Source organism: Eublepharis macularius, chromosome 4 (assembly GCF_028583425.1).
Source record: "Eublepharis macularius isolate TG4126 chromosome 4, MPM_Emac_v1.0, whole genome shotgun sequence".
NCBI lineage: Eukaryota > Metazoa > Chordata > Lepidosauria > Squamata > Eublepharidae > Eublepharis > Eublepharis macularius.
In genome coordinates, this window is record NC_072793.1 from 181909926 (window position 1) to 181932732 (window position 22807).

The 22807-nt window shown below is 47.1% G+C and overlaps 1 protein-coding gene across 1 annotated transcript in view; it reads right to left on the reverse strand.

Annotated features, from left to right (window-relative positions):
- Window positions 1-471: 471 nt before the first annotated feature.
- Window positions 472-22807, reverse strand: part of LOC129329146 (uncharacterized) — a 134285-nt gene continuing 111949 nt past the window's right edge. Inside the window, 1 exon segment of the mRNA XM_054978584.1 lies at window positions 472-3533. Within this exon segment, the coding sequence (XP_054834559.1) occupies window positions 910-3533 (2624 nt within the window). The 3' untranslated portion in view covers window positions 472-909.

Below are 22807 nucleotides of genomic sequence, written 5' to 3' on the forward strand. Positions count from 1 at the left end.
TGCTTCTAACCCACAAATCATTTTGGAGCCCAGGCGCCACATCTTTCTATAGGACCTGCTCTCTCGCTACGCTCTGCTGCAACAGCTTCGCACATTTGAGCCAAGCTAAGGGAGGGGGTGTACAGTGGCTCATGTAGAGGCAGTCTCTTATGGCTCCCACGTGGCAGACTTGCCGGCCTGGTATCATACCACAGCAGATGTCAGAATGGTTTCAGGCAACATGTTCAAGGGGAATGATGGTGGAAAGTGCGGTATTTAAAAGCAAGAAACTAACACAAGTGGTTTGCCATTGCCTGCCACTGCATACCAACCCTGGTCTTTCTGGGAGGTCCCCCCACCCAATTATTACCCAAAGCCAACCCTGCTTAGCCTCTGAGATCTGACCAGAAGGGGCTTGCCTGTGCTATCCAGGTCCCAATTAACCTCATCTGATCCATCTTGAGGGAGGGGCAAGGAATGTGTAAGACAGAATGGTTTAACAAAATTTATTTTATGCAATGTCCTTCCACATCAAAACATTTCTATGGCTCATCCACTGTGTGAATTCTTTGATTGAGAGAAATGTTTCCACTGCAACTGAAGCTCTTTTTATTATGCTTTTTTCCTCTGTGTGCATTCTTCAATGGGAATTGAGGAATCCACTCAGTCTGAACCTTTTTCCACATTCAAGGCATGCATCTGGTTTCTCCTGTGTGGATTCGGTGATGGGAATTAATCTCCATTCAGACTGAAGCTTTTTCCATACTCTAGGCATTTATTTCTTACCTGTGAATTCTCTGGTGGGAAGAAAGGTGTGCACTCTGACTGAAGCTTTTCCAACACTCCAGGAATCTATATGGCTTGTCACCTGAATGAATTGTTAAAATAATAACTAAAGTGTCCATACTGTCTGAAGCCTTTTCCAGAGTCCTAGAATTTATAAGGTTTTTCCCGTGTGCATTCTTCGATGTGAATTAAGTCCCCCACTCTGACTGAAGCTTTTCTCGCAGTCCTGGCATTCATAAGGTTTTTCCCCTGTGTGCATTCTTCGATGGGAATTAAAGTGTCCACTCTGACTGAAGCTTTTCCCGCAGTCTTGGCATTTATATGGTTTTCCCCTGTGTTCAATCTTTGATGGGAATTAAGGTCTCCACGGCGACTGAATCTTTTTCCGCAGTCCTGGCATTTATAAGGTTTTTCACCTGTGTGTATTCTTCGATGGGAATTAAAGTGTCCTTTCTGAGTGAAGCTTTTTCCGCAGTCCTGGCATTTATAAGGTTTTTCCCCTGTATGCATTCTTTGATGCTGAATAAGGACTTTTCTGTAACTAAAGCTTTTTCCGCAGTCCTGGCATTTATAAGGTTTTTCACCTGTATGCAATCTTCGATGGGAATTAAGGTCTCCACTGCGACTGAATCTTTTTCCGCAGTCCTGGCATTTATAAGGTTTTTCACCTGTGTGTATTCTTCGATGGGAATTAAAGTGTTCGCTGCGACTGAAGCTTTTCCCACACTCCTGGCATTTATAAGGTTTTTCCCCTGTATGCATTCTTTGATGCTGAATGAGGACTTTTCTGTAACTAAAGCTTTTTCCGCAGTCCTGGCATTTATAAGGTTTTTCACCTGTATGCAATCTTCGATGGGAATTAAGGTCTCCACTGCGACTGAATCTTTTCCCACAGTCCTGGCATTTATAAGGTTTTTCCCCTGTGTGCATTCTTCGATGGGAATTAAGGTCTCCACTGCGACTGAAGCTTTTTCCACAGTCCTGGCATTTATAAGGCTTTTCGCCTGTGTGTATTCTTCGATGGGAATTAAAGCGTACGCTGTGACTGAAGCTTTTTCCACAGTCCTGGCATTTAAAAGGTTTTTCCCCTGTGTGCATTCTTTGATGGGAATTAAAGTGTCCTTTCTGAGTGAAGCTTTTCCCGCACTCCTGGCATTTATAAGGTTTTTCCCCTGTGTGTGTTCTTCGATGGGAATTAAGGACATGACTGTGACTGAAGCTTTTTCCACAGTCCTGGCATTCATAAGGTTTTTCACCTGTGTGCGTTCTTTGATGGGAATTAAGGCTTCCACTCTGACTGAAGCTTTTCCCACAGTCTTGGCATTTATGAGGTTTTTCTCCTGTGTGTATTCTTCGATGGGAATTAAAGTTTGCACTCTGACTGAAGCTTTTCCCGCAGTCTTGGCATTTATAAGGTTTTTCTCCTGTGTGCATTCTTTGATGGGAATTAAAGTGTCCTTTCTGAGTGAAGCTTTTTCCGCAGTCCTGGCATTTATAAGGTTTTTCCCCTGTATGCATTCTTTGATGCTGAATAAGGACTTTTCTGTAACTAAAGCTTTTTCCGCAGTCCTGGCATTCATAAGGTTTTTCACCTGTATGCAATCTTCGATGGGAATTAAGATCTCCACTGCGACTGAATCTTTTTCCGCAGTCCTGGCATTTATAAGGTTTTTCACCTGTGTGTATTCTTCGATGGGAATTAAAGTGTTCGCTGCGACTGAAGCTTTTCCCACACTCCTGGCATTTATAAGGTTTTTCCCCTGTATGCATTCTTTGATGCTGAATGAGGACTTTTCTGTAACTAAAGCTTTTTCCGCAGTCCTGGCATTTATAAGGTTTTTCACCTGTATGCAATCTTCGATGGGAATTAAGGTCTCCACTGCGACTGAATCTTTTCCCACAGTCCTGGCATTTATAAGGTTTTTCCCCTGTGTGTGTTCTTCGATGGGAATTAAGGACATGACTGTGACTGAAGCTTTTTCCACAGTCCTGGCATTTATAAGGCTTTTCGCCTGTGTGTATTCTTCGATGGGAATTAAAGCGTACGCTGTGACTGAAGCTTTTTCCACAGTCCTGGCATTTAAAAGGTTTTTCCCCTGTGTGCATTCTTTGATGGGAATTAAAGTGTCCTTTCTGAGTGAAGCTTTTCCCGCACTCCTGGCATTTATAAGGTTTTTCCCCTGTGTGTGTTCTTCGATGGGAATTAAGGACATGACTGTGACTGAAGCTTTTTCCACAGTCCTGGCATTCATAAGGTTTTTCACCTGTGTGTATTCTTCGATGGGACTTAAGGCTTCCACTCTGACTGAAGCTTTTCCCGCAGTCTTGGCATTTATGAGGTTTTTCTCCTGTGTGTATTCTTCGATGGGAATTAAAGTTTGCACTCTGACTGAAGCTTTTCCCGCAGTCTTGGCATTTATAAGGTTTTTCACCTGTGTGCATTCTTCGATGGGAATTAAAGTTTGCACTCTGACTGAAGCTTTTCCCACAGTCTTGGCATTTATAAGGTTTTTCACCTGTGTGCATTCTTCGATGGGAATTAAGGCTTCCACTCTGACTGAAGCTTTTCCCGCAGTCTTGGCATTTATGAGGTTTTTCACCTGTGTGCATTCTTCGATGGGAATTAAGGTCTCCACGGCGACAGAAGCTTTTTCCGCAGTCCTGGCATTTATATGGTTTTTCCCCTGTGTGCATTCTACGATGGGAATTAAGGTCTCCACGGCGACAGAAGCTTTTTCCGCAGTCCTGGCATTTATATGGTTTTTCCCCTGTGTGTATTCTTCGATGGGAATTAAAGTGTTCGCTGCGACTGAAGCTTTTCCCACACTCCAGGCATTTATATTTTTTCTTTGTGTTATGGCTTTTCCAATCCATGCTAATGTTTGATCTTTCGGACAAAGAATTCCCACTTGCACTGCCCTCATTTCTATTGCCTTCTATGTACTTTTTTTCAAGTAGTGGGATTTCATGAGCGTATTCACCTTGTAAGAGACCGGAATCACTCCTTCCTTTAGATGGATGCTTTCTCTCCTCCTTCCTCAGGGTATCAGAATGTTTAGCCCCTTTCAGATCTGAATAGGTGTCCCCTTTATCCATCACTGGATGCTCAGATGTTTCATTCGGTGACCACCACATGCCTCCTGCAGAAAGAAAGAGAAACCTTGTGTGAGGATAGGACACCTTTACAAGCCATCTTTAGAAGAGTTTCCTCCTTTGCTTTGTGTTGATTGTGTTTGCCCAGAGGTTAAGATCACACAGACTATACCCGGTTCATCTTCTCTTTCTCCATTCCTTCTGAGTTCCAAACTGGCAAAGAAGCCATTCCTATGGTAATAAGTGTGACCCAAGACAAGAAAAGAGAATACACAATAGAGATTCCCCCCATACTTCTCAAAATGACTTCTCAGTCATTTTAAGTTTTTCTTTTCCTGCCTGGGTAAATTTAGAGAGGGAGTGGTTTGGGGTTGTTCTGGGGAGAACAAGGGCATCTTTTAAGACAGGGATAGCCAGTTTGGCTTTAATGTACCGAGCTGAGGGTCTGAAGATAGGTGCTTTTTCACCTTCTTCACTTTCTCTATGCTCAGGTGTTGTCATCTTACGCTGTTCAGCCGTATGTATTATTACTGTGTGTCAATTGCATGGTTTATTTTTTAAGATAAAAAAATTATGTTCCTGAAATCAGAAATCAAATAGGAGGGAATTAGGGGTCTGTCTGCGGAAGTCCTTCCTGCCACGGGTGGGCAGTCAGGCAGGGTAGCGGTGGTAGCTGGTAAGCTGGGGTTGAGGGAATGGAGCTGACTGGGGCCCTTCCACTGGCTCCCGGGGCAACTGCCTAGGGCTGCCAGTGGCTGAGGGCCAGACCTCCCTGTAAAGAGTGGGCAAACCCTCTGGGCCTGGTTCTGGTGCTGATAACAGCCACACAGTACCCCAGAAGCTCTCCCAGAGTAGTATGCCCCGCCTGTTTATACCAGACTCACCGGTTTCAGGGTTCTTAGCTGGAAGCCCTTGTGCACAGCAGGCAGACACTCAAGACACAGGAAGGATAATTATTTATTAGCTCAAGAGAACAGTCAAATTAACAATACTCACTCTTGAGGCAAAGCAATGGCAATAAAAAAAAGAGCTTGACCTAATCTTAGCTAAAACAAAGCCGACTAGACAAATAGGTACCCAACCTCCATGCTCCTGTGATTCAGCCTCTTCCTCCTTTCTTTTTGATCCACCCCGCCTTTTCTTAAGCCTGGGGGAGGAGCCGCCTAATCAAGGACAACCACCAGGTGCACTTAATTAGCCACTTATCCACTGTTCTAGACATCCCCCCCAATTCTCCAACAGGGTTGTTAGAGCATGGTGGAGAATTCAAACCAATTAGGCAAGACAGCCTCCAAACATATAACTGCAGCATACAAGTGAGCAGACAACATAGGTTATCAATACAAAGGGCAGCAAATTAAAATACACAATTAAAATATGGCAGGAATACAACTGATTACAAACTGCAAATTACAAATAACTGGATTGTTCAGGATGGATACATGCAATCATATTACAGCTTCACTCAATATCATCATGACCTCTCAACTGGGCATCAGCTAGGACATTATCATTCCCCTTAACGCAATAACATCAAAGGAGAAGTTCTGAAGGCTTAAAGCCCACCTCATGACTCTGGGATTTGTCTTCTTCATCCTATGAATAAATATAGGGGATTGTAATCTACTTCAAGATGGAAATGAGTCCCCTTTAAGTATGTTTCAAGTTTATTTATTCCCCAAATCAAAGCTAGTGCTTTTATTTCATACAAATTATACCTCTTCTCTCTAGGCCAAAGTTTACGACTGAGGCACACTATTGGACAGAGACAATTATCTAGGCCTTCCTGAAACAACAACACCTTTATCCCACATTTTGAAGCATTTATTCTCACCACAAAGGGTTTAATGCAATTAGATGGTTTCAACTCAGGGGGACGTGCTAGATGTTGCTTAGTGTGAGGCGGCAAAATGCCCTTAACAGGCTCTTGGGTGTTATAATTATTGTCCTCACAGAAAAAAAGTTCCCTTTTACTTTCTGCAGCAGCTTGAGTTTCCTCCCCCCCTTGCTTCCACAACTGAAGCTGGGGTGATGGACATTTCTGAGGTGGGGGCTGCTTGACTCTCAGCTTGCTGGCTGCTGTTTCCAGGTTGCTCTACAGCAATCTCTTGCAACGTCTTTGCCTTGCTTCTGGTAATAACTGGAAACTCTTTAACAGCTGTTTGCAAAAACTTAGTTCTTTTTCTTGGTATTGGAAACTGCTGGTGGCAATTTTGTTCTTTAATTTCTGCCAATTCCTTCTCCACTCGGCAGTCAACATGCTTCTGACTCAGGTCCACTGGGGCACTTCCCCTCGACCCAGCATCCGAACAGTTCTCATATTAATCCTATTTCTCCCTTCTCGTGAGGCAACTTGGGGCAGGCTCTGGTCCCTTCTAGACTGACGAACTTGGGCTGGCCACTTCCCTTCCAAAGACACACATCTACTCACGAGTTGAGGCTGGAGTATCTCTCCAAAAGAAGCAACAGAATCAGGAGTACCTGCTTCTTCTCTTTGTTGTTGTAAATCCCAATCTTCTTCAGGTACATAGTCCCGTGAATGTGCAGTTGTTTGAATTCCACTAGAAATAAAATGCATTCTCGGCTGCCACAGTCGCGACTTAAGCTGCAAATCAGGACAGTGGGAGCGCACATGTCCTGACCGACCACAACCAAAACACACAGTTTCTTTCTGTCTTGACTTCTGCCCTTCCCCACACTTTGGCTCCCTCCTTCCTACTTCAGACACAGGCAAAGGTCGGGGCTTCAGTGTTGGAGGAGTAGGGGCCGCTTGCTTGGAAATTGAATGCCAGCACTCCACAGAAACCTGACTGGCAGCTACAATTTCGTCCAGTAGCTGAGCCAACTCTGTCACAGTCCTCGGTCTCTGGGCTCTAGCAAGCATAGCATATTCTGCTGGAACAACTTTATACATCTGCTCCTTCAGCATCAGGTCAAACAACCCATCAAAAGTGTGGACATTAGCAGACTCTACCCACTTAACAGCCATCCTCTGCAATCGACTTGCAAACAGGCCATACGTCTCTCCATGCTGGGGAGTAACATTCCTGAAGTCTTTCCGCAGCTGTTCACTGGACCTGCCGAAATGCTGTAAGGCAAAGGTCCTAAAGTAACAATAGTCTCTAGACTGTTGGACTGTTAAGCCCGCCATCAATTCCAATATTTCTCCATGCAAGGAACGTCTAAGGACTCCCATGTATTGGTCCTCAGACAAGCCCACATCTTGAGCTACTGCCTCAAAGTGATGAAAAAAAGCACTAATATCTTCCCCTTTCTGATATTCTGGGAATCTCATACGTGCCCAACAGTTCTGCTGTCCTGCAGTGACTTGAGTCTGAAGCAGTGCCATTTGTTGGGCATTCTGTGCCAACACCTGAGTCATCAGGGCACAAAGCTGCTGCTGCACTGAGTCCTGCCCATTCCCTGGAGTTCTAGCCTGATCTTGTCCCCTCAGGGTCTCACCTGCTGATGCTCTGCCTTGGGCTGTTCCATGCAGGCTGGAGAATGGCTGAGTACTTCCAGATGTCCAGCTGCCCTCCTGAGCCGTTGAAAAGTGTCTAAGCGGGGAGCATTCCAGCATCCCTCCAGTTCCTGTCGTTTGATCCTGCCACAAGGGATCTCTTCCCAAATGTAAAACTTCTCCATTATAAACACTTACTGAAGCCAGTAAACTGTAATCCACAGGAGCACCTCCTTCTGCTCCGACAATATTCTCAGGAAGCAAGTCAGTTCTAAGAACTTTCTCTCCAGACGAGGGCTGGTCTCCAGTTTCCGCTTCCAACGAGGACTCCACAGCCCGGTCAAGGTCTCTGTCCTGACTCATCTTATCTAACCAAAATAACAAACCTGCCAATTGCTATGCAGCAACTATAGTCTTGGAAAGAGTACTGCTGCTGTGCCACACCTTGTCCAGCTTCCCTTTTTCGCTGCCACCATGTAAAGAGTGGGCAAACCCTCTGGGCCTGGTTCTGGTGCTGATAACAGCCACACAGTACCCCAGAAGCTCTCCCAGAGTAGTATGCCCCGCCTGTTTATACCAGACTCACCGGTTTCAGGGTCCTTAGCTGGAAGCCCTTGTGCACAGCAGGCAGACACTCAAGACACAGGAAGGATAATTATTTATTAGCTCAAGAGAACAGTCAAATTAACAATACTCACTCTTGAGGCAAAGCAATGGCAATTAAAAAAAGAGCTTGACCTAATCTTAGCTAAAACAAAGCCGACTAGACAAATAGGTACCCAACCTCCATGCTCCTGTGATTCAGCCTCTTCCTCCTTTCTTTTTGATCCACCCCGCCTTTTCTTAAGCCTGGGGGAGGAGCCGCCTAATCAAGGACAACCAACAGGTGCACTTAATTAGCCACTTATCCACTGTTCTAGACACTCCCCTGCATTGCCAGCTGACAGTCTGCAATTCTAATTCTAGCACAACGGAGGCAGCAGAGAGCAAACCCCAATTGCTTAAGAGAAGGAGAGGGGAGAGGCCTGAAAGAGAAGAACTCCTCCTTGTGATGTAGTAACTGAAGCCCACAATCAACAGAGTGAATCTCTCATTCCCAGTGGTAAAAGCAAAGACTGGTGGGGTGGGTTTTTACCATACCTGGCTCAACCACAGAGAAAAAAATGGAGCATGGAACTGAGGAATGAACCAAATGATCCACTGTTGAGATGATAATAATGGCCGTTTCCGTAAGACGAATGCTTTTGGGAACTGGGCTTCATTCCTGCTTGCCCACAGCATCCCGGCACGTTTCCGCACCTCCCAGAGCTCCCCTTGCTATTCGGCTATCTCTCTCAAACCGGCTCTTCTCCAAGTTTCTGGGAAAGATGGTAGTAAAACCGAGATGGCTGCTTTTTCAAGTGGAAAGTTTGGGTTTGCCAGCCCACGTGGCGCTCATTTCCACGGACCCCACAGCAGTCAATTCCTCCTCCTGCCACTGGGGGAACTTTTTATTTTAAAAATACTAGTAATAAATTATCATCTCTATACAACTGGTGTATCAGATTCTTTGACTTTTCAACTTTTTTTTTCCAGTCAGTTTCGAGCTCCTTCCCTTATAAATATATAAGGGGGAAAAGCATACCTTCATATAGGAAATGGTTACAGAGGTACTTTTTCAAAAAAAAAAAATGACAGCTGGGAATTCAGAGAACCTGTTGTGCCTGTTGTTACAATCGTCTACCAATATGAAAATATTCTTCAAATAAAATAGCAAAAGCCCTGGTGGTCTAGGAGAGGGGGTGGCCACTTCTGGAGAACTGGGGAAGGGAAACCTGCCATGTGGACGCCCCATTGCTGCCGTGCTTTATCTGCAGCTGTACCAACAAGGGGGAAACTACAGAATCCGCTCCTCGTGTGGAAGCCACCAATACCGGGGTTTGCTGCCGGGATACACTTTCCAACATCTTGTTTTTGCGTATGGTCCCGTGACCAACTAGATCGTATTAGCCAATCCATGTGCGTGTAATGTGCCATCAAGTTGCTTCTGACTTAAGACCTATGAAGACTTCCAAAATGCCCTATCAATATAAGCCCTGATCATGTCCTGCGAACAGAAGGCCAGGGCTTCCTTTATTGATTCAAGCCATCCTCTTTTCCAGCTGCCTTGATTTTCCCAGCTTTGCTGTGTTTTCCAGCAAGACTTCTCTTCTCATGGGGAGGCCAAAGTTTAAGTCATTTTGACCCCTAGAGAGAATTCAAGACTGAATCTAGAATCCACTCCCCAATCTGTAGCTTGAGGCAATTAAATGAAGAAAAGCATTTTACTGGGACGGTTACTGGCAGATAGATAAGGGAGAGAGAGAGCACTCTGGCCTGGTCATGTAAGCAATGGAGACCCCAGTGGCGTTTCTGTCCCGGCTTCTTTTCACAAGGGGATTTACTAGACCAAAACACTGACTTTAAGAAGGGGGCAGCCACTCTTTAGAGGGGTCTTCCAAGGTTAGATATGCTCTGAGAAGGCGGTCAGTAGGAACCATCAAAGAGAACATTGATACACCAGCGCATGATCAAAGAAGAGATATCAGACAGAGAAGAATGGAACAGGATTGATTTTAATCTGATATTCAATTATTGCCCCTATATATTTTGCCACAGAAAGGGAATCATTTGTATCCAATGATCACCACGTCACCTGGGCTCTCTTATTAGGTCGTTCCATATTTTTAAGCAGAGGGGTAATTAAGCGAGCTGTCAGTTCATTACAGACGGGACGGTCTACAACCATGTGTTCGGTGGTTTCAACTTCATCATCAATCTTGCATCACCTCCGAGGGGAAAAGCACTCCTGCCCCCCACCAGAGCCCCCTGTTCACCCAGAGCCTGTGCGGCATCCGAGTCAGACCTGGTCCAGCCTGGCTGCCCTTGCTACACCATCAGCCACCGCTCTGTCCCACCCCCTTTCTCTCTGCCAGGGTCTCTGTGGAGCAGCCCTTCCCCTGCTAAACCACTTCCGCACATTGTGTGGGGAACTAAATCAGCCTCCGGACGGGCTGCTTCAGACAACAGGCCATTGGCTGTCAATTGGAAGAGTTTAATCCTGGCTAGGGTGGAAAACAGGCTGGGAAAGCCAGGATTTCTGCTGCAAGGGGATGAATGTTGCAAAGCGATACCATCCTGCTGGCCCCCCTCTTTTGTTTTGGCTTGGATTACATGTTTTGGACACACCCCTGTGGGCCAGGCCCCTGCAGAGTCACCTACAACAACAGTGTGCTTGGGGGAGGAGGCAGGATGTGTCCAGGGGAGACCTGGCTGGAGTTGCTTTGGGTCATCATGTCTCTGAGGAAAAGCCCCTGCTTTGCTTGGCAGGCCCAGCTGCCCAGCATCAAGGCCTGCCACAGAGCCCGTGCCACTCAATGTGGACAATGGTGGGAATAAATCATCCGGCCTGGGAGAAGGAAGCGTGTCCAGGGTCTACAAGCACCATTTCACCATTCCCAACCCAGCCAAGCTCTTGGGTGAAGAAGCACAAACTCCAAAGAGGAAAAGGCCACAGAAATCCAGCAGCCCTTGGAAGGAAGCAAAAGAAACAGACAATCCCACAACAAATTAAAATGGATACCTGCCAATCCCTCCTCTTCATCAGACATCAAGAGAAATGGCTCTTCTTCTCCTTCCAGCCTGGAAATGAGGTCAGGTTTCGCAACCTCGGGCCCTTTTTTGAGGAGAAAAGAAAGACAAAATTGTGACTCTTCCTGTGTTCATAAACTGGGCAATTCCATGCCGGGGTGCCGGCCCCTCCAGAAATACACAACAGACAAGGAGTAGGGGAAGGGTGGTACGGAGCCATATCTGGCATTGGCAGTTCTGTGCCAGCTGAGAACTCACTCAGGGGCAGAGAAGCCAGCCAAGTTCCCTCCACAGTCAAAACTCAGCCAGGCTAAGGCAAGGCCCAGCCGGGGGGGGGGGGAGGGGAAGCCCCACTTAGACACTCCCATGCTTTCCATTTGAAGGCCCCTTGGCACTTCCTCTGAGGCCTTCCCTTGTGGTCCAGGCACAGAGATGCCAGATTGGGCGGGGGGCTCCTTCTCCACAACCCCTCCCACATCTGGGGAAGGATCACAGAGTGGCAGAGATCAGCCCCTGGGCCCAGGGCAGACAGCCTGACCACGTCCTCCCTCGATCAGGAGGTCCTTACAGTCACTCCTCTCAGCCAGAAGGAGGCAGCCCAGGGGAAAAGGACCCTCACCCAGAGAGGCCACGGTCCCAAAATTCTCCAGCATGACTTCCTTGTACAGGGCTCTCTCCGCTGGGCTCAGCAGGCTCCACTCCCCCTTGGAGAAATGCACAGCCACCTCTTCGAAGGACACCTGGTGGCCCTGGAAGCAGGAGAAGAGAGTTTCATTATAGTGCTGGAATGGTGGACCATGAGAAAGAAAATCCAAAAGGCTGGTATGATGTAGTGGTTAGAGCGAAGGACTAGAACCTGGGAGGACTGAGTTCGAATTCCCTCTGTGCCACATAAGCTTGCCCAGGTGTGTTGGTCCTGTCAAAGTCTTTCAGCCCAACCTACCTCACAAGACTGTTGTTGGGAGGGTTAAGTGGAGGAGAACAGTTTGAAAAGCTGTGTAGGGTCCCCAACCATTGAAAAAAGGGGCATGTTATTTAAAAATAGGAATCCTACTATATAATTGAGTAAGTGTGTTTCAGACAACTCACTTTATACCCTGGTGCATCACCAGAGGGCACTGCTGTGGGGGGAAGTCTAGGCAAGGCACCATGTCCCTAAAGAAAACGTGCCATGGCAGGAAGGCCAGGCCGGGATCAGGAGGGGAACAGGTGGCAATACCAGCCCTCTGCTTTTAACCAGCTGGTATTGGGAGTGGAACAGGTGGCAATACTCACCCCCCCCCCATTAACTGAGGTAATATTAGGAGCGAAGCAGGTGGCAATGCCCACCGCCGCCTTAACCCAGCTGGTGTTAGGAGGGGAGTAGGTGGCAATGCCTGTGCAGCGCCTTAACCCAGCTGGTATTATTAATGGCAACAAACAGAGAATCCTCATGGAAAGGAAAGAACCAATAAGTACAATTGAATCACACTAAATGAGCATTGCTGTACATCATTTCAATGTAATTTCTAAACACAGAGTATAACCAAGAATTATCAAAGACATTTTATGCTGACACTCATGCAATATAAAGGTTCAGATGTACAGAGCAATGTAAATAAAGTCCGGAAAAGTCCAAACGTAAAAGTCTCATGTGTCTTCTTTCACACGTTTATGCTGTGCGTATGTGCTTCTTCCTCGAGATTTTATGTATATCATACATGGATGAAAGCATCCAGCAGCTACATGCTCAATCTGTGACCGGCTGATGGCTCAGATTTCATAATTTCATCAGGAGCGTGGCTTGTTCATAACCATGTAGTATACAGAAATACTTATAAACAGACATCTCAGGGCCCCTCATTTTGCAGGTGGGCTATAAGCCTTGTGGGGGAGCAGCCAGAGATGTCCATGGAGGAGCAAATCCCTTGCGAAGGGAAATTCAGGACAACACATGGTGTGAACCGCCCCCCCCCACTTACCTGCGCTGGCTGCATGGCTGGTCTTTTCCCTTCACCACACTGAGGAGACAGCGGAGAAACAGCCGAGGGGGGCTTTCTTTGGCCACCTCGGAGGGAGAGAAAGAAAGATGGAGGGCAACGCTTTTTGCTGCAGTCAGATTTCTTTGCCCTTCAGCAGAGCTCACTCTGGATTTGCTGTGAGACGCAATTCAAGATCTTGGATACAGAGTCTTTGGCCTGGTATCTCCCCATCTAGCCATTCTTTACAGGGGAAGGGCCCACCTTGCTAATCCGTTCATCCCCTTCTCCTTCCGGCCATGTTTCCACCCAAGCTTCACCCAATCGTTTCCTGAGTGCTGAGGGGTCCCTGGCCCTGGACGCCACTCTGGTCCCTCCTCTCCTCTGCGGGGAGACGAGACCCTCCGGCCTGCCCCACACAACTAGGGGGAGGTGCTGGGAATGAGGTGCCCGGAAGTGAGACTGCAGGTGGGAGAAGCCAGCTAGGAATTGAAATCTGCCCACGCGGAGAAAACCAGCCCTGCCCGCGAAACGTTTCTGCCCTTTGTCTTTGGCTGTCATTGCGCCTCTCTGTGACAGGAAGAGTTTAGCAGAGGGAAGCCTCCCAAAATGGGTCCTTCCTTGCGCGGTCTGAAGAGAAGCCACCTTGAATGTATGTGCGGAGAAAGTGTGTGTGGGGGGGGCAGTGTCTGAAATTGCCCTCCACCACCTCAGGCCTCTGCCAGCCCTTCCTCCTGGCTGTGAGGACCAGATCTGAGACTCTGGTTGAGTCCCTGTGTCAGGCAGGGGCTGTTTCTCTTGCCTGCCGACTCTGCCCCCAGTGGTTGATAATCTATGGGAGGCAGGAGGGAGAAGCCCCCTTTGCACATGCCCAGAGGATGAGAAAAGCAGCCAAGACGTTATAGGAGACTGAACAGGATAACAAAATGTACTGAGGGGGGGGGCATCTGAGATATTTCCCCCAGGGGAAGAAGCTTGTTGTTGCTGCTGTGAAAATAACAGGAGAAAGGCAGATTTCCGCAATGAACGGGGCCAGAGAACGCTTTTTGCACATGGGGAAATGGCTGCCAGGGAGGCAGGGGGCGTGGATGCAGCGCGGGTGGGGGAGGACGGAAACCCAAACTTCCCCGTCCTCAAGGTGGACACCGAGTTTGGCAAGGCAGGGAGGGGGGGATCAGGTCTTCCATCAGCCGCTGGCCAGAGCCCCCCCCCTCCCCCCCTCCCCGGCTGAATTCTGCTCCGGGGCCTCCGGGCTTTGCAGCGAGGAGGAAACTGCAGGATGGTGGGGAGGCGGCAGGGGGGGGAGAGAGGAAGCCCAAAGGCCCCTTTCTCTAGCCCGCCTCCCTTTGGGGTCAAGGGGGGGGGGCTGTTCCCCTTCTCCCCCCCCCCCCATTCCTCCACGCGGTTGTAACTCACCCGTCGCGCCTGGGACGGAGCAGAGGCTGCCCTGGGGTTGCCAAAGGGGCCACCTGCCTCTGGAGGGAGGGAGGGGGCAAAGCAGGAAGTGACCTCACCAGCCTCTCCCCCCCCCCATCCGACTGCACGTCTAGGAGTCGGGACTCTCTCGCTTTAACCCCGTGGTCGACCGACACGCGCGCGCTCAGCCCCCAGCCTTGCCCGGGGAACTGGGGGGCCCGGGGGCAGCCCGGCTGCTGCGCGCCCCTCCGGCTTCTCCTGGGCTAAGGCGCCGCCGGCGTGGGGTGCCTCGTTGCAAGGGGAGGGGAAGGGGGGGCTCCCTTCTGCTCCTGCTCCGGGGAGGGTCTCGGCCCGAGCGTCACGGGGGAGCCCGGAGAGAAAGGCGGCGGCCAGGGGTTGCCTTCGGGGGCCCCTCCCGGACTTGGTGAGTCCGGTTGTGACCTTTGGGCTTTCCTCCCCCCTGCAATGATGGGTTGGCAGGCTGAGAGACTGCAACACGCCATCCGTTAAAGGGGGAGCGGATAGGCTCACGGAGCAGAGGTCGAGCACGCTCCTGGGCGGAGAAATGGAGCCTCCCTGGCCCGAGGCAGTATACCCCTGAAGACCCACTGCTGTGTGGTTCTCACAGCGGAGGATCTGCTGTTGCCTTCTTATCCTGCTTGTGGTGTCTGGTTGGGCGCCCAGAAAGAGGGCGCTGGCCAAAATGGACCTTTGCTCTGATCCAAACGAGCTCTGCTGAGGTTCCCACCTCACCCTGTGACTTTCAAATTACGGAAGGCTTTGGTCTGTGGACCTCAGTTGAAGCAAGTCTCTCATTCATTTATTTATTAGGAAGTTTTCTATTCTGCTTCTCCAATGAATGTGCCTGAGTTGGCTTACAAAATGAAATCTCCGAGAAGTTATTATGGACCCCCATTCACATCTGGCCTGACAAAATCCGCCTTGGTGGCCTGGTGGATCAGATAAGGTTTGCCCGGAAATGGACAGAGGGAGTGCAACTCCGTGGATTCTCCTGGATCTCTCTGTGGCTTTGAGTAGCATTAATTAAGGGGGCTTTCTGGACCGCCTCTCTGTCCTGGGATTGGGAGGCAACGTTCTATGTTGGTTCCAGTCCTGAGAAGTATCCAGTGCTGTCCAGATTCACTGAGTTGCCTGCCAGGAGACCATCATAATTTACGCACAGAACATATTGTTGGCTTGGCAGGAATTTATAGCTCTGCAATTAAGGACATTGGTGGCCCCTGAAAGAGGAAAATATTTCTTCCTAAGGCATCGTGTCTTTCTATTGCTGAGCTTCAGGGCCCAAGATGGAATCCCACAGTGAATTGATCAAACCGGAACATATCAACGAAAAGCAAGATTTCTTTGAAAAATCAAACACTGTGTGACGGAATGGTGAGGTGCCAATCAGGTTTACCACAGATGGGACGTCCCTTGCAGGGATCTCTCCCTCTCCAAACACCCCCTCCTTTTCCCTGCCCCCCTTCAAGCCAGGAGCAGGCAAGTGTCATAACTGAGCACCTCGGGCTCTCTTTCTTTGGAGATTTTTAAGCAGAGGCTAGATGGCCATCTGACAGCAATGCTGATTCTGTGAACCTGAGCAGATCATGAGAGGGAGGTCAGAATGGGTTACATCACTGCTAAGTTCTCATGACCCTTCTGACATGCCCAAGGTAATGCTGATCGACGCCGCGGGATCAGGCAGCAATATTCCCGAGGCCAGTTTAGCTAGGGATCTTGGGGGTGTTTGGCCATCTTCTGCGCATGGAGCAGGGGTCACTGGGGCAGTCAGAGGGGTGGTAGTTGTGAATTTCCTGCATTATGCAGGAGTTTGGACTAGATGACCCTAGAGTTTCCTTCCAACTCTATGATTCTATGACTGCCACCACTCTGGTTCTTTGACTTGTGAGGGCTCAAGGCACCACCCTTGCCCCCCCCCAACCCCTCTCTAGTCTGCCGTCCTGCCTATCCTGTGTTTTAATGGCTGTTTTTTTCTTTGTATTTATTTTTAGCTCCTGTTTTAAATTGTTTTAATTATGGATTTGTGCCTTGGTGATCACATGAGGCTAGAAAGGTGAGGGAAAAGCCTTGTCCTACTATTTAATTGAGTAAGCATGTTTCAGACAACTCACTTTATACCCTGGTGTACCACCAGAGGGTGCTGCCGCAGAGGGACGACCAGGTGAGGCACCATGTCCCTTGAGAAATTGTGCCACGGCAGGAAGGCCAGGCCAGGATCGGGAGGGGAACAGGTAGCAATACCAGCCCCCCACTTCGACCCAGCTGGTGTTAGGAGTGGAACCCGTGGCAATACTCCTCCCTCCACCTTAAACCAGCTAATATTAGGAGCGAAGCAGGTTGCAATGCTCATCCCCGCCTTAACCCAGCTGGTATTAGGATTGGCGAAGGTAGAAAATGCTCTTGGTAAAGACCCGAAGCAGGAGTTAAGCTGCCCTGTCGAGTGTCGGGTGGCGGCTTTCCGTGGCAAGTTCAGCAGCTCCAATACGTTCCTCCCACCATTGCAGGTGGTCTCCAGCACGTTCGGACGGGGATCACTTCAGGAGCAGCAGGAAGGAGTACTGATTGACATTTAAGAATTTTTTGCCACTGGACTTTTGCCTAGGGTGGTGTTCTATCAATTTTCTAATATCTTCGCACTTGGCACTTTAATGTATTGATAATTGTTATATAAACTGTTACTAATCTTTGGTGCTAAGTGACACGTTCATATATTCTTGGTCTATTAGACCTATCTGCTGTAGGTTCACTATTGACATTTTGTTACTACGTGGGGTGCCTTTCCTTGTTCTTGGTATTAGGAGCGGCACAGGTAGCAATACCCACCCCCCTTCAGCCATCTGGGATCACGAGACTCTTGCAGTGGCAATGCCTGCCTAGCACCTGCTTTATTTTCTTTCTTTCTTAAAAAAAAATTATTGAGTTTTTATAGTAAATGGGGGGCGGGGGGTTACAACAAGACACAAATGTTTAGCAGATTCATATACAAGACATATATCCATCAAGCCAAATACAAAAAGCCACTAAATAGGTAGTTAATGTCCCAAGTACCTTCAAGTTTCCCTTTAAGTTCTATAATCATTATTTAATTTCCATACTTTTTACCACACAATCCTAAATGGAGTTGCTCCAGTCTAAGCCCATTGATTTCAATGGGTTTAGACTGGAGTAACTCTGTTTAGGATTGCACTGTTAATCCACTTACTCTGCTCCTTATATCGTTTCTAATAATTCTTTCTTTTGTATACATTATGTGTGAATCACATTTTCCGTCTTTTGCATTTTAGCCAGAAATATTAATCCCTTAGTCATTCCAGGAGTAGGAGATAGAAATAGCAGAACACACACAAAAAATATCAGCAAAACAGTAAAATACATCAGTATAAAAAGGGAAGATTTTTATACTAGTTTTCCCTCTTTCTCACGTCTGCTCTGGCCACGCCATCTAAACTTATATACTTGGATTTTCATAATGGCAGGGGTGGGAAGAAAATCAATATTTGGTTTAAAGGCAATTTTATATTCTATAAGAAATATCTCTTTCATCTATTTTGTCCCAGCCAAACTTATGTGCTTGGATTTTCATATTAATGAGGCAGGGATGATCGCATAAATATATGGCTAAGGCACAGTTTTACATTTTAGAAAGAGTAGCTCCATCATCTATTTTATCCAAACCATCTGCACTTGTTTATTTGGATTTTCATAATCGTGAGGTTGAAAAGAGCAGATAATCATTTAGCTTAACCATTAATTTATATTCTAGAGAGAAAAGCTAAGGTCTAAGAATAATTAATAAACTTCAAGAGCCCAGTTGTCACACTATCGCTATCGCTTTGAGAGTAGATATACACGATCTATTATATTATAGAGCATCTAAATGCCAAGACCACGGCAATACAGCCCGGAAAACCCACAACAACCATCGTTCTCTGGCCATGAAAGCCTTCAACAATACATCGAGCCTCTAAAACTTTCAATAAATCTATATTGCATATCATTAACCATATAGAGGAAACCTAAGTCGTAATCCGTATTTCTCCTTCTTTCATTCTTTCAAAATAAGAAGGAAAAAAGAAAACAGTGATAAAACCACAAAGCTCTGTAACTCCAACAATCCCCCCCCCTCTCTCGACTCTTCAGAACACATACACAATGTAAGATGTTATAAAAAACAAAAAGCCATAGAGATAAGGGGTTAGGTCTACATTATTAAGTCCTGATCTGGATCTCATTCTTGTTTTTTCTTCTTTCTTCCTGTAAAATGATACATCCAGTCCTTTTTCCATCTACGCCGCCGAAGGTGGGTTCCCTTACCTTCTAGCCAATTCTGAAGAGGATCGATAAGACTGTTCCTGCTTCTCTGCTTATTTTTTCTGCTTTAAAATGTGCTGCACTCTTTTTTCCTCTTTCATTAACAATATGCTGGATTTCTTCTTTGCAGGTCTGCTTTGTGGCTCCACCCCTTTCTTGCTACCATCTTGTACCTTCAGGGAGACGTACTGGTACAATCCTCCATTTTGTAGATTGTATTTTTCCTCATTTTGCTCTGATTTTCTTTCAGCTGAGTCTGTCCCTTTAGGAATTTCTTCTGTCTTGTCATTTCTTGTCATGCTTTTATCCATTTCCACTCCAAATATCCCATCTGCTTTGATTAGTAATTCAGTCATCAATTTAGCAATTTCTTGTAAACTGGAAAGTAATTCTTCTTCCGAAAAAGCCATTTCAAATTACTTACAGATATTATGTCCAAACTCTCATCTAAGTGGTAAAAAGCTTTGTTTTTACTAATTGTGTTCAAGGATTTATTGCTTTCCAGCCGTCTGCTGAGAGAGTGTCTTTAACAATCTCTTTCTGTCTCTCCCTCCTCCCAGCTTCGCCCAGGCAGCTGCCTCACAATCAGGCTGGTTTATTTTGTTATTTAGTTTATTTTGGCTAGTCAGACTTTTGACTTTGCAGCTTCGTAGCCATAGTGGCTCCTTCATTGGTCCTTGTTTTCAGAACCAGCATCGGGGCTTCTCGGAGGTTGCCAGACCCCTTGAGCTCTTCCTCCTTGTTCTAGCCTGCCTCCCCTCTCTGTGGGGGGGGGGACACTTGGGGGCCCGAATTCTCAAGTCCCAAGGAACCGAGGAGGTCATGGCAGAGAGCTTGTAAAACTCAACTGCCATGTCCTCACTGCTTCATCCCGGAAGTCCCACCTGCTTTATTTTCTTTTAGGTGCCAGGTCAGAACACATCATTTCACTGAGGCTTTTAATTATGGGTTTTTATCTCACTACCTTTTTTAATGGTCTGCTTCAGTTTGGTGATAGATTTTAATTTTATGCTTTTCCGTCCAAAGGATTTTTAAAATTGTTTGTGGTGGGGGTGTGGGAGTGTCAGTTGGGAATGGGGGGATCCCGAAGTGTAACATCTTATGGGGAAACAGCCTCGTCTTGAAAGCTCTGAAGAGGCAAGAGAAATATCTTCAATAAAGAACTACCAAAATCCTAACCGTTTGGACAGAGAAATCCCCCCCTCAGCCTCCTGTTCTCTGCAGAACAATTCCTGGATCAAACCCTCCTCTTTTGACATCTCTGCTTCCAAGGAATTCCCACGTGCAACTCACCTCTTACATGACTCCCCACCATATGAAGCCACCCCATAAAGAGCATAAGAAGGCACCTGGGGCTGGTGGAGATGCCATGTCTCTCACCTGTGGAAAGTCACCTGCTGCAGGAAGGAAGGAAGAGCGATGAAATACAGGGAGCAAAGGACAGGAGAAAGTTATCTTCAGTCTCTCCTAAGGGGACAGGAACCTTTTCCTCCAGGAGGTTGGCAGCCAGTAGCTGTTGTTTCATTGGTTACTATCACCACTCTTTCAGCAGGAGGCAGAACGGCTCGTTCAGTATTCAAATCATCTTACTATATAATTAAGCCAATTTCAGACAACTCACTTTATACCCTAGTGCACTACCAGAGGGTGCTGCAGTGGATGGAAGCTGAGGCAAGGCACTGTTTTCCTCCAGAGAAGGTGCCATGGTGCAAAGCCCAGGCGGGTTTTAGAATGGGGGCAGATGGCAATGCCCCCCCCCTTCAGCCAGCTGGGAACAGGAGTGGAAAAGGTGGCCATGCCCACCCCCTGCCTTAATCCAGCTGGGATCAGGAACAGGTAGCAATGTCTGCCCCCCGCCTCAACCCAGCTGGTAGTAGGAGTAGAGCAGGTGGCAATGCTTAATCCCCCTTTAGCCTGCTGGGATCAGGAGTGGAGCAGGTGGATATGCCCTCCCCCCACCTTTCCCCAGCTGATATTAGGAATGGAACAGGTGGCAATGCCCACCCACTCCTTAATCCAGCTGGTACTGACTGTATCCCTTAGTTGTGGGTTTCCACTTTGATTATTCGGTATTAAGAGTGCAGCAGGTTGCAATGCCTACCTCTCCACCACATTCACCAGCCAGGATCAGGAACAGAGGAGTTGGAAGTGCCTGCCCCCCTTTATCCAGCTGGTATCATAAGTGGAGCAGGTTGCAAAGCCTACCTCCCATCTTCACTTGGTTGGGATCAGGTGTGGAGCTGAAGGCAATACGCCCTCTTTCCTCCACCCAGCCAGGAGAAGTTGGGGAACTGCTGACAATGCCCACCCCCCTTCAGCCTGCCAGAATCAGGCATGGATCAGGCCGCAATGGCTGCCCTTCTTCACCCAGACGGAATCAGGCACAGAGTAGGAGGCAATTCCCGCTCCCCCTTAACCTGGCTGGGTCAGGAGTGGAGGAGGTGGCAATGCCCACCCAGCCTTTACCCGGTCTGTATCAGACATGAAGTAGGCTCACACACACACACACACGCTTTCACCAGCTGGGATCAGGAGCAAAGCAGGTGGCAATGCCTGCCCTCCCTTAATTTGGCTGAGATCAGTCATAGGGGATTAGGCAATGTCTGCCTGCCCACCCATTCTAGAGCCCGCTGTATTTTTTTCCCACAACGGGCTATTTTTTTTAGTTAATTGTATTTTTTTTATTGTATATTTTTGTGCATTTCCTTCGAAACATCCTTATTCCCGTACATATATACCCATTGCCCAACCCCTCCCCATAAGTTCATATACAGTTTCTATATCTTCGGCAGAAGTCCCTTGTAAGAATCATTCTTCTATTTATCTTGTTTCTTCACATCCGGATAAGAGGAGTAAGTCTCTGAGTCCTCTCCTTCTTCTATTCTTCCTTGATGCTCCTTCCTCTTCCTCCTCACTTAATTCATCGCCGAAGATATTGTATCCTATAGCCGGGGAGGGTTGAGAGTTTTAGTGTATTTTGGATGACTATTTCCCATTCAAGTTATTCATCTGTATTTCCATACCCTTATCCCTCCCGCCCTCCCTTTAGCTACTCATCCTTTCTAGCCAGGGGCACAAGCTTAGGAGCTTCCACCGAACGTCCCGTTGTTGACCCTCCATGACCCATTTTAAATATAAATGCCATTTTCCCTTAATCTTTCCTATTCTTAATTCCCATGACTCATCCTGATTAATTATGGCTATAATGTCTGATTGAATGTATTCAAATAAATAATCCTGCCAGTTTAGTTCCGTCCACTTAGTTTTGTCTTTCCAACCAAATGCTATTACTGCTTTACCGGCTAGCACCATTGCTTTAAATAAGTCCTGTCCTTCTTTTCTGATATCTTTATGACCTAAAGTACTACCTAACATCAATTCTAGGTCTATCTTTGGTCTTATTGCGAAGAACTTATAAAGTTGCTCTGTTACCTTCTCCCAAAAAGCTTTAACTTCTGCACACTCCCACCACATATGGGAGTACCATCCTTTCCCGTTTCTGCAGTGCCAACAGTTTGAACTTAGTCTTGAGAACATATTAGCTAATATAGCCGGGGTTCTATACCACTTCGTGTAGAATTTCAATTCCAGCTCTCTGAATTTATGCACTTTTATCTCCTGTATACCTTTTATAATTCTGTCAACCCTTCTACGCTCCACTTCCCCTGAAGGAGGGTTCTTGTCCGATCTTTATCAGACATCATCCTTCTATATATCTTGCCTGCTAATCCTCTTTTTGTGTTTATCATCACCTTTAATAACTCCTCCATTGGTTCCCCCGCCGTCAGAGTCCTATTTTCGATTATCTTTTTAAGTCTATTATGTAGACCTATTAGCTTCAACCAATATTGCCTTCCTATTTCATCATGTAATGTTTGTAATGGTTTAAGTGACTGCCCACATGGTATATCTTGCAATCTAGTGTACCCTTTCTGTTTAAGTAATCTCCACCACTTCTCATCTTCCTCCTCCTCATCCAATGCCTCTAATAATACTTGTTTAGATACTCCCTTTAACCATTTTGGTTGCCATTTCCTCCAAATCATTAATGCTGTTTTTCTCGGTCCCGGTTCTAACATACTGTATTTAAACTTTCCTCCTGTAAATACTCCAAATCTTCCAACCCCTTTATTTGCCTCATTCTCGATTCTAACCCATTTTTGTTCACTTCTCT